Raw genomic sequence first — 12,640 nt, 5'->3', positions numbered from 1 at the left:
AAATGCTCTCACGTAACACAAGAAGATTATCTTTTGCCGAAGGAAAATTAACTGTCCCTCTGTACCCAGTGCTAAATACGGGCGTTTTTAGAAGCTATAAGTTTTAAATCCTTCGGGAAATGGCTGCTAAGAGCACCGTTGAGCTTTAACTTTAGAATTTTTTCCCCACCCTCGCTCACTAACGAAACCCGAAACAATAATTAATTTGAGTTTCTCGCTTTAAAATTTAATTAATCAACAGTTTTCTGCTCGGCAAAACAAAAACCAAAGCAGCTCCATCAGGTGGTTTAGATTAAAATGGAGTCACCAAAACTTCGCCACCAACCTGCCGGATGCGTTCCCGCTTTTTTTTTCCCACCCGTCTACCCATTCCAGATCAGATATCGATTGATGGTGTCCGTTGTTCCGTGGCCGTGGCTGTTGGCTTTTTTCTAGTGGCATTTTTGCCCATTTTTTTCGCTCAATATTTCCTTCCCAGCATCCAAGCGGGTACGGGTTGACCGGTGGCAAGGGGTATTCACGCAGCCCCATCGGAAGTCAACCCGTTTCGCTTTTCCTTCATTTTCCTCAACCCATACTCGTATAAGGACAGCAGATTCCTCTGCTTTATTCTGCCAGCCAATTTAGTTCTCACTGGAAGGAACTCCGAAGAGGGAGGTGCCGTTCTGGTTCCGCCTTTGTGTTTGTGGCTGTTGCGTGTTTAATTAAGATTAATGAGTGTATTTGCCTCCCCCGTCATCAGCTTTCCTTTGGGTTTGCGCAGGCAACATGGACAGCGGCCAGCTCGGTCCACCGGAAAGCGACGGGACAAATAGAACTAAATGGCAAACGGCACAAGGAGAAACAGAAAGCAAAAGGCTGCCGCAGTGAAGCCGAAAGCGAAGCTAAAGGTTAAATATTTCTTTCCCCAAAGCCTTGCGATTGGGGAATTACGCCCAGTACGCTTTGGCGCGGCTACAATGGAAACGAAAGAGCAGCAAAATGGCTTCCCGCCGAGGCTACGCTCATTTACGGACCCATGGCAAGGCAAAGGTAGCGAAACCCGACCGACGTGTCCACAAAATCCGTTCGTGCTACCGGAACCGGCGCAATGGGACGGTTTCTTCTATGTTAATTACATTAAACCCCAACATATCTCCCCGGTGACGGAGAACTTGTGGCGCGGAAGCTCGAAAAATGAAACCAAGCGGAAAAAGAGAGAGGGAAAGCAAAAAAAAAAACAAAAAAACGCCATCAACCACCAGCGGTAAACGTTCTACCCAATAAAGCTGGTCCGCAAACTTTCGGCGAACATTTCTCCCCGTTGGGTCCTTTTTATTTGTATCACCGTGCCGAGGCGAACGAGATAAAAAAAAAGCGGACCGAGCGAGAGGTGGTGGATACGTTTCGTTGCAATTGTTACGACGATACTTTTGCGTGTTTCGTGCGGTTTGGTGGACCCTTTTCTCGGTTCCACTTGACGTCCAACCCGTTACCCGGTACGCCATCGTGTAACCCTCGCGAGTAGCGAAGGGTCGAAACTTGCCTGGCCCCAGGTTCCTTCCAGCACCGTTTGATAGCGCAAGCGAAGCGTTGATTTATCCCACGACACCGGTAAGATATTGAAGAGAAAAGCGAGTGACTGGCCTAATGAGATAGGCAAAGGGGCAAATCAAGGTAAATGAGCGATGTGGCGACAAAAAGTAGAGTAGAAATGCCCAAAATTTGATGTTACAATCCCACATCCGCACAAAAAACGCTCTAAATGAATGTACATTATGTACGCGTGGATGTACGATTGCATCCATCAACTTGTTGATTTTCCCTTCACCAGAACACGACACTGCGACTAATATCTCATCTCATGGCGATTGTATGTTTTACGGCCTAAATAAAGTAAAATGCGCATGGAGGAAAACGCAAAAAAGGAAAAGCGAGCAATCACTCATGCAACTCGGTAAGCAAACGCGTAGCAAAAAAGACGAAGAGTGCACAATAAGAAACACAGCCACATCTCCGCCAATCGTCTCACACAATCGCCAACGAGTTGTCACACATGCCGGCGCACATTCACAAACACTATCGTAAAATTAACCACCCCCCCATCGATGCAAAAGGTTCATTTCCGGTAGATAGGTGTATTTATGTCATTTAGCAGCTCCCAACTGCAGCCCAACTCATCACGAGCCACAGGAAGCGGGATATTAATAGGGAATTTACCGTTACAGAGAGAGAGAGAACTGGGGAAAAGTTTAACTGCTCGAAACACTTCCAAAGGTGGAAAATTTTGGTGCAAGATTTTTGTGTTTGTTTGCGCCACAGCAAGCAGCGGCTGTTTTTCTTCAGTCATATCTGATGAGGGATATTTAAATAGCAAAAAAAAAAGAAAAACAAGCAGAATGAAAGCACAAACATTAGAAGGGTAGAATGATCAGACGGTGACGTCACCTTACTACGACCGGCAGTGGGAATATATCTATAACACACAGCAGTTAGTAGCCCGTAGCGCGCAATGTCAGTAGTCACCCGGTAGCGGTAGCAGTAGTGGCCGTAAACGTAGCACGTATTTTCGAAACCCAGCATCATCGTGACGCGCTAGTGACGCGTATCTCTCATCGGTGTAATAGGCGCAATATTCTCCGCTATTTAGTCGATGCTCTCGGGGGGAGGGGAGGAGGAGCGGAAATTCATCTAGCATGTAAGGTGGGAGGGAATTTAACCACCAGGCGGGGGGATGCCGGTAGGCTGCAAATACCAAAGCCACCTCCAGTGAAGGATGGCACACAATTGAATAATTGCTCAAGGTTAGGGAAGCACGAGATCGACCTGTCGGTTGTCTCTGTCGCTGCAACACGGGTGTACTCAGGGGTTGGGAGAGGAATGAGAGAGAAATGGCTCTTCTTTCACCGATCTGGATTCCTACCTTGTCCCAAACGGGGTGGGGTGGGTGCACCCAAGGATTAGAAGGTAAGATAGTCGATAGTCGAAATGAACCAAATGTCGGGATGCATTGGAGTGCACAGGAATCACGCAGGATTATCGCTAAGGAATTCGGCACTGGCAAACGTGCATTTTAGGGGTTAATTTTCACGCGGAAATCATTCCAAACCGCTCTTGCGAAGTTTAATTGCCCACCAAAAGCGCTTAGTTTTCACACTTTCCCACTTTCCCCGTACTTCGCACTTTCCCCGTACAGCAGCTGTACCACGCAATGTAGCACGCAAGACGTAACCACTTGCACGCAACCTAGCATGGTTGGATGATGTGCAGCGTAACGCAAACGCACCGTAACGCCCGAGATGGAAAAGGGCTAAGGTTTTATTTGAAGCACTCTTTACCGCGCGAAGGATATTGAACAACTGATTGTACCCAGCATAAGGGATTAGTTATCACCGAACCAGCCAAAGGAAGGAAGGAGAAACGGGCAACAAATTGCATCTAATGTGTAAAATCGTTATATTATTCAGCAGACAATAAATACACCTAACTGTAAGTGAACTAACTTTGTACCGTAGAGATCGCCAGCAGCGTGACAGAGGGCACCGCTACAGCCATTTACGCTATTGGGCGCGAGCAAGCGTTTGTGTTTTGGGTTTCCTTCTTCTGCGTTCAGTAGGCATAAGAAGTAATAGAGACCGCCGAGTGATCGGGGTGCACACAATCATGCAGCCAAGTGCACGCACGCGCGAGGGTAATAGATACGAATCGAATCCATATGATGAAACGCAAAGAGCGGCAAATAAACTATTGCAAACAAACGTAAAGAATACCCCAAATCGTAGCAACGGACGGGGACGCTCGTATAAGAGAACCACAACTAGATAAACTAAACTAAAGTGAGATCAAATCAATATCGTCTTAGAACTGTACCGCATAATAATAAACGCTGTTGAAGGGGGGGCGCGTTTTTTTTTGTGTAAAAAAAAAAAAAAAGGAGCACATATACACGACCGCCTCCCTTCCCACCGGGCTACTCTCCATCACTTCTTTGTTAGGAGGAGAGCTGGAGCGGGCGTGGGAGCGCAGAAGCTAAATCAACACTACTACTCTACACTAGGCTAGGCTAGACTCTTGTGCATTAGGGAGGAGCTTACTCTACGTACTTAGATCCGTAAGGGTGTGTGTGTGTGTATGTACGTGTGTGTGGGAGTGTGTGTGCGCTAGTTAGTGTGATTGAACGTATGCGCGAGGATATATTTTGTCGGTGTATTAGCATTAGATAAGGGATCCAAATCGGTGACCGTCGGAAGAGGAAGGATCACTCTCTGGCGTTCTAGAGCCCACTCGGGTGCAGCGAGGATGCAGCGATGATGCACGCATCTAAGAGGGAAACCCCCGAAAGCTGCTGCTGCTGCTGGACCAAGCGACTAGTCGCGTGGAGTTGTGTAATATTTTCTTTTTGTATCACGTCACTTTACGGACACTACACTCCTCTTCGTGTGGGACTCTCCCACAATCCGGGGCGAGCGAAAACGGGGATTTTTTTGATCATATATGTATGTATGTATGTATGTATGTGTGTGCGTGTATAATGTCACAGTATGTTGTGTAAGGATGTACTAAGCAAAAGAAAAACCCCAAACTAACGCATGCATCATAGAGTAGCGAGTATTCGAGTATCGAGCAATCACAAACTCACCACACGTACAGCAAAAGTAATAGTAAACGCACCCCATCATCTTAAGGAAGGAGCCGCAGTATGCATCTAATATTATATCAAATCGATGGGAAATGTGGCCGAAAAGTACGGCATCGAGTATAGAACGAGTCACATAAATCGCCATTTTTAAACACATACCTTGAGCAGCAACACGATCGTGCGAGCGAGCGAACGAACCACAATCAGCAATTTGGATACGATTGCAGCCGTTGGTTGAGTTTTTCTACGCGATCGTCGGAAGTGCGAACGTTTTCCATGCACCGTGGCATTCGTGGCATCGGCTTTCGTTGGCAAACTCCCCATCGACTTTCGGTTCGGGCCATCTTCATCGAAACACAGGGTGGACTAGTGAGAGGGAACCATTTTCCCGTGTACCGGGGCTAGGTGGAGGAGCTGATCGTGCGTAGACAGTTATCTGTAACGAAACGGGATAGTGGACTTTTTTCCCCCTCTCGGACGTCACACCTCTACCATCACCACTCTCCCGGGGAGGTATCCGAATGGCAAACAAATCAAACTTAGACTGTAAGCGAACCGGCGACAGAGAAAGCCAAACAGAACAAACAAACAACACGCAGAACGAACAAACAAAAAAAAAACAAAGAATTCAGGATTAAAACAGGTGCCCCACCGTCACGAGGAAGGCAACGGATGGCGCGATATGTTGTTAGTTGTTTCGTTTTAAACCCAACCCTCCCCCCGAAATCCTTTCCAAATCCCGATTGAGTATTAGTGGAAATGTTTAGAGAACTATTAATTGTTGATTCAAGCGCGCGATGAATCGTTGGGCCTAAATATAGTACGACAAAACAAAAAGAGAATAATGCAGAAACGATAATCTGATCAGGTTGAAAACGGCGGCATGCAAACTGCTGATTTGCGAATTGATTCGTTCCGTTTTTTTCTTCTTTTTTAAATATATATATACACACACAGAATTTATACGTATACATGTTGTTTCTAGGCGTAAGGCCGCCGGCAGATGGGAGGGAGTAGTTTGATTCACGCCGCAAAACTGGTGAACATCGCAAGCCATAGAACGGACCGGCAGGATAAGCATAGTTGCTGCAAGCAGGGATTCGAAACTGATTGATCTTAAGTGTGCCGTTTACGTTCGGATGATAGATTGCGCCCCGAGCCAGGATGAGAACAACCGTTTTGGCGGGTTTAATATTAGTATCTCCTCTCCTCGCTAGGACACAAAAACAAAAACATTCTTTATTGGGCGTGTTTTAGTGCGGCGTGAACGGTGGGGAGCATTAGCGTGTAAGCTTGTATTTGACCGTTATATTGCAGGGACGCGCGCATATTCTCGTTATCATCGGTTATGCCATGAAAAATACGCAATCCACGATAGGTTTCAGACGGCGTCACGATTTCGTACCACATTTCGTACTGTTTGCGCTACTTCAGGTTCATCTTTCAGCAAGCGATCGCGATCTTGTGCTTCATTTTCGCTTACCGTGAGACTTTTGCTTCCTTCCTCAATCGAAAACTCCTTTCATCTCTTAGTGTAATCCCATCCTGTTTACCGAGTTCGTTAAGGGATTTGTTGAAAGTACAAAACATATAAATGGAAGCATTTGCGCTCGTTCGCTCTCTCTCTCTCTCTCGCTGTTTCTTTCATTCTAACTTGCATTTTCCCGCGAGGTAATGGAAAGCTCATCTAGAACGCAATTGCTCTATTTCGTATAGGGAAAAGCGAGTGAAATGAATGCGATAGAAAGAAAAACGCTGATTGAGAGAGAGAGAGAGCGAGAAAGGCTGGAGAAATGTTGGGCCCGAAACTCATAAACAGATAGTTACTAATCGTATTAGCTAAGTGGATGTACCAATAGACTCGTATATGATGAACAACCGCAAATTTCCTGATGTCCTATCACACGATTTCCAACCCTTCCGACCCATTCGTACGTACTGTACGGCGTAACTTACGGTTACGGAAGGAAGTTAAATCAAACTCAATCCGAAGGTACCGATACGCCATTTAAGCAAAAAAAAAACGAAAGCAAATGAAAAAAGAACTCAATTTAAAAGAAAGATACCAAAACAATAATAGGAAAAGACAAAGCATTAAAAACAACACATACCGAAACGAACCGGGACAAAATGGAGAGAAGGAAATAAAAAAAACCGCCGTAAAAATTTTGTAATATCATCACAAAATGCCAACTGTCCAAACAGCAGTAGTATAATGCAATAACGCCTGCATGGTGATAGCGGGGCTCGATGTGAGTGCAATAGCAGTTTCGGTTGCGTTTTTGGTTTTGTTTTTTGGTTCACCGAAACCCCACACGAGGGTGAGCCCACGGAGCCCTTCGGTTGTGGGGGTGAAATACAATAAGAAAATCACGCACGCATTGTAACACTGAAACACTGAATGGAACGCACCGTATCGCACCGTTTTGAAGGAAAGAGTTGCAAGTTAAGAGTGAGAAAAATATAAACCGCAAAACAAGTGAAACTAAGCAGAAAATAAAAACATCATACGGGGGAACCCCACGCGGCCCATGGATACGATAATGCATTCGTACTAAGATCACAGAATAGCTACAAAGAGCGCGAAACGTATTGATGAATAGGCTTGAAAAGAAAATGTGTGAGTCGAACCTGGTGCAAAAGCAAAACCGACACCCTCGATTGGTAAACGAAGGAGTGGGTGGAAGAGGCGAGTGAAAAAAAAAAATTGGGATTATCTAATAATGCTCGAAGTACACGAAAGCGGGGGGACGAAACTCACAAAAAACCTAGATTAACAAGGTGTTTATTTTATAAAAGTATTATACGGGTATGCCAAACAAAAAAAAAGTATATTTAATATAAAGGTAAAATAAAAAAAAAGTAAAAGTAAATATTAAGTAAATGAAATCGGAAACGGGAGCTAAATGGGGAACGAGAATCGCTTCCCTAGAAGCGATGCGCGAGAATTGCGAACGAGGAACGGCCGTCGGAAAAGCAAGGACGTGGAAAAGCTCAGAAACGCTGCATGCCTCGAAGGGGTTATGTTTGTTAGGGTGAGCATTGAACGCGCTGAACAGGGCTAGCAGGCTAACGAAAAAAAAAAAAAACCAGGAATCCACAAACCATTTGCAATTGAATCCGTATACATTCACATTAGGCCCGTGTCTGGGTGGATGCGTCGCGGTGGAATCAGACGAGGAAAAGGTGAACGCAAGGTGGCCAGAGCTAGGTTGCGAAAACAAAAAAAAAAGAACAACTAAAACCACGGGCAGGAAAGAACGGAAAAACAGTGAAACTAACCGAATCCTGAAACAAAACTCTATATAATGATATATACAAACACAAACACACACACACAGAAAACAAAAGAAAATATATAAGCAAACCGGAAACCCGAGGCTGGCGCAGGAACTGGAAAAGAAAGGAAATGAAAACATACGCACACAACAACAGAATAGAGCAGGAACGAGAGCGAGAGGGAAAAAAACGGAAAACTATATTAAAGAAAACCAAAAACTGAAAAATTAATAAATGTATGTTTAATAAAAAACCAAGCTAGTATTGATGGGACTTTTTCCTGTACTGGTTCATCTTCATCCGCATGTTCATCAGGTGGCTGATGCTCAGGTCCGACCCCCGTCGGCTCTGCCCGTCCCCCTGCTGCCCGGGTTCCTCCTCATCCTGGTCTGTTTCGCCTTCCCGTCGCAGACGATGGCGCGCTCGGGGTGGACTTTCACCAGCTGCCGTCCGTGAGCCCGTCTGTTCGAGGCCGGAATCATCTTCCGGTGGTGGCCGCTCACCACCCATCGATCGGTCATCTTCGCCCTCCTCCGGGATAGTGCTGGCGTCGTTCTCTGTCGCGTCCAGACTGGCCTTGTCAAAGGTGGTCTTTTGCGAGCGGTTCGCGAGGAACTTAAAAATCGAACGAAAAGGAGCAACGATCGATTTCGGTTTGTTCGATTCGGGCACGATTTTTCTCACCTGCTGCCGGCGCGTTTCGGCTGTCGAGAGCTTTTCCTCCAGGTCCTCGATGCTTGGCATGGATCCGGATTGTTCCTCGAGGCGCTTCAATCGCCGAGGCGGGTGCTTCTTGATAAGACTGTCGGGGTTGTTCTCGTCACCGAGCGGGATTTCGAACGCTTCCGGACGTGCTGCAAGTGAAGGAGATTTGGAATTAACTACACACGGATCTAGCGCATTTTGGAACAACTTTCTAAGGTCGAACGTATATTTTTGCTATGTGATTGTGGTGAAAATCACTGCTCAATTCCTAGACTATCCGTTTAAAAACGGGATATCCATTAGGTACAGTATCGATCATACGAGTACGCTTTCTTCGTAAGAAGCCATAGCCTACTTGGTGCCATGCTGGCCAATTATAATATGAATAAAATACGTCGGCAATCAATATCACTGATTTTCCGGATTAATTGAAAAACTCTACGTCAACGGGAAAAAAAACTGAAAACCAAATCGATTGCACTAATTGAACAATTAAAAAAGGTTTATTCCTGGTGCATCTAAACTGCACCTTGGCAATTGTTGGTGCAAGATTATTAAAATATCAAGCAATAGTTTTGAATGAAAAACTAGCTCTTCACGTTCAATGAACGTTTTAGAGCACTGTAAATTAATAAATAAATTCAACCATATTGATTAATGGGTTGACCGAACGTATAAAAGTATAAAGTTAAAAATTGATAAATTGTCTTTTGGAACTGATAAAAGCAAGTATGCAGCGAACAGTCACTGTTAACTGATTGAACCCTAGTTTGATCCACTAATAATAGTTCCTTTTATGTAATTTTAGTTTGCTGAAATTCAGGCTCTGAAACATAACTCGTAGTAAACACTGTGATGGAATGATTCCAAAGGAATTGGAACCAAAAACACTGCATTAATCGCTCAATTTTCGATCTGATCTGCACATTAGATATTCGAAGTCGTAATAACTGCGCAAAAGTTTCCGAAACACACTGGCATTAGCAATAACCGCCGAAATTTACACACTTCGACGTCCTCACATACGTCACACTTTCACAAGTATCTGGTATGACGTTGTTGGACGAAAGGATTGGATGTAGAACAACCTGTAACTAACACGCTTCGACGTCATCACTTACGGTAGACGAGCTTAGAGATGGTCGCAATTCCTTCACCCGCCACTGGGCCGGCCGTGTTCGATGGTCCACATCCCATTATGATATCCTACCGGAGGGCATAACGTTTACCAAACATCAGCCCTCGGTGTGGGGTCGTTTCACTTCAAACCTCGTCCTCGCTTGGTTGTCCTTGCCGTGTTACTGCGCCATCGGTCGACTGCTGGGACTCGGGGACCGTAAGGACCTGCCCACGTGCCGGTCACCGCTGAACTGGAACCACTGAAACGTCCTGTACCGGGCGAGCTCCTGACCGGCTGGCGCGAACCCACCGAAGGACGAAGGGCGCGAGTCCTAGTGTAACCATGTAATTATCGGGCAATCGAAATCTACACCTTCCGCCCGTCATTTCCGCGAGCGCCGGAAAAACGCAAGTCCCAAGCTTAATCCCACCAGAACCGCGTTGAATTGTTTCGCTTGATTTGTGGCCGACCGATGTCCGTATAATGTTGGAGTTTCTTTTCTTTTTCTTCCATACGTAAATGTTTTGTGCGTTTCTTTTTTTACGTTTTCATCCAACCTCGAGAGAACAAAGAAAGCGTGGTGGGGCATATTGAAATATTACCGACCAATGAATTCCATTCGCAACGGCCCGAGGCGTCCAAATTGGGCGAATAAAAAATCCGAACACAAATGAAATAATAATTCGGACGCCGTTCAGCTCGAAGCAGGACGGGTCTCGTTAGCATTTAGTGGAGGTTAACCACCGGTGGCTGCTCCATCCTGTTCAACTTTATGCTACTTCATAACATGGAAAATATGAATGAGTAAAAAGTATGAGCAAATACAATCCAACAATTAAACGAAATAATAAAAAATATCCCCTCAAATGTCAAATGTCACAAGCTCCTTTCTCTAACCGCAGAATTGGAGGTCAAACGATTATTAAATTTGTTGCGCGAAGGTCGCACGGGAGCGAAAGAATCGAGGATTTCTTCAAGACCTGTTGAGTCAATGAACAGATTTGGCAGCGGGACGAAGGTCGGGGATTCAAAACAGTTTATTGATTGGAAGGACCCTTAACCTTGGACGGCGAAAGATTAAAGCCATTTGATAGCATAGCTCGGGTGAAAACGATAAGAGATTGCTGAGCGCGTATGCGCTTTTGTGAAAAACCAAACCACAGGAAAAAGAATAACATTTCGTTCCAATGGTTTCGAAAAGACCAAAACATTTACACGTTGTACATTATTCAAACGTAAAACTATTTCATTTCTAGTATCCCTTTGCATTACGTCAGGAAAATGAAAAAAAAGCCTACTATGAAAGAACATGTTTATCACACGTACGCCTACTATGTTGCTTTTTCCTCTCAACAGATACCCCTGGTCCGCTACACGCGTTGATCAGAAAAGTTCACTGACGTCCTGCAGGGAGGACAAATGGTAAAAAAGAAAGAAAATCGATACGATAGCGATTACGGACAGGTGACATACGCTTTCACCATCCCTGACCACGAGCCCCGACGTCTGAAAATTGGAAATTCTATTGCCACATAGCACGGACGGTAAGCAGGAAGTGGAAAACCGTGCGAGTCCATTGACACGACCGTTCCGCATCCTGCCACACGTGTCGAGTGTGCTGCCGTCGAGGCGTTGCATCACGGAATCGATTTGTGGCACGGACACGAAGCAGCACCTCTTGATTAATTCGTATTAACATCAACATATGTGTGAGAATTCGGTGGAAATGCGATGGGGGAGGCCGAATGTGTTGACATGATTTGGAGCAAATTAATATACACGTGACGAGAAGGACTGACACAAAGCCAAACATTGGCCGGTTAACGATTACTTGCACAGCATTTCAGGACATTTTTATCCCCATTGAAACAATAAAAAACATCCTCTGAGGATATTTATGAGATGTGATTAAGATGCATTTAACCGCTTGTTTTCTTATTCGTTTGAAAAACAGCCTGCCAATTGTCAAAACTTTACACTGTTAGTTAAATGAACGACGTAAAGCTCTCATGGAATCCTTTGAAGCTTTTTTCTCCAACATTCCACTCACCATCGGTCTAGGTATTACCCCGAAGGATCACCTACCGACCGGACGGGATAATAAACACGGCATTATTCAATTCCAATCACGATAATTACTCACCCACGACCAACGGAAGCATGGCCGGGAGGTAACTATTTGCATTTCGATTAGAGGGCGATTCGTTCTAGGGGCAAAGCAAAACCGACCGGTCGCCCGAAACCGAAAATGGCCACCAGCACCGTGTATGGGATGTGGAGTTGGCCATTCCGCACCGCGCGGAAACACTAACCACCGGAACGACGCCACCGTCGGCAGTGGCGGCGACGACGAAATTGCATTTTTATGCTTTTAATTCCCCGGATCGATCCAATCGGAACGCTAATTCGATGGTCGCGGTACGGGCGTATATTTGTATGCTACCGGCGGGGCTGATCGAGGTAATATTTACTACGTTTTTATTATATGACCCAAACGGGGTACGGTTTCGGAATTTGATCGGCGTACTGCGTATCGGCGCGGGTTTTTTTTTAAGAAACAAACAATCACGGCATCGATGACGACGGTGACGAAATAAGTTAACTAGCTGGGCAAGAACCGGGTGCCTTTGTTTAATTACTTTATTACAATTTTGTTAAATAGGGATTTATCTTTAGGGGAAAAGGAAAGCGATACGCGGGAGGCACGTTTGAGCATGTTCCCGCAAGCGAAACGGGGTCGAAGAAAGTGGGATAGGAAATCGGAAGGTTGGATAAAAGAAAAAAAAACAGCGAAACTGTTCTAACTCTTAACGCTAACAATAAGTTATTGATTAAATTCAGCTCGATTCACGTTAATTATCATGTAGTCCTTAGGCAGCGATGGAGAAGGTGGGGATAAAATTTAATAGAAAAGCGCA

At 45.2% G+C, this 12,640-nt stretch overlaps 1 protein-coding gene across 1 annotated transcript; it reads right to left on the bottom strand.

Annotated features, from left to right (window-relative positions):
- Positions 1–8,155: 8,155 nt before the first annotated feature.
- On the bottom strand, positions 8,156–9,799 carry LOC128728493 (uncharacterized). Its single transcript, XM_053822122.1, has 3 exons — positions 9,724–9,799; positions 8,582–8,751; positions 8,156–8,512 (listed from the first exon to the last, which is right to left on the bottom strand). The coding sequence occupies exons 1-3, from the start codon at positions 9,797–9,799 to the stop codon at positions 8,156–8,158; spliced, it is 603 nt and encodes a 200-aa protein (XP_053678097.1).
- Between the last annotated feature and the right edge of the window lie 2,841 nt (positions 9,800–12,640).

The sequence above is a fragment of the Anopheles nili genome, chromosome 2 (genome assembly GCF_943737925.1).
Source record: "Anopheles nili chromosome 2, idAnoNiliSN_F5_01, whole genome shotgun sequence".
Taxonomy (NCBI): domain Eukaryota; kingdom Metazoa; phylum Arthropoda; class Insecta; order Diptera; family Culicidae; genus Anopheles; species Anopheles nili.
This window is presented reverse-complemented; position numbering and strand designations above follow the sequence as displayed.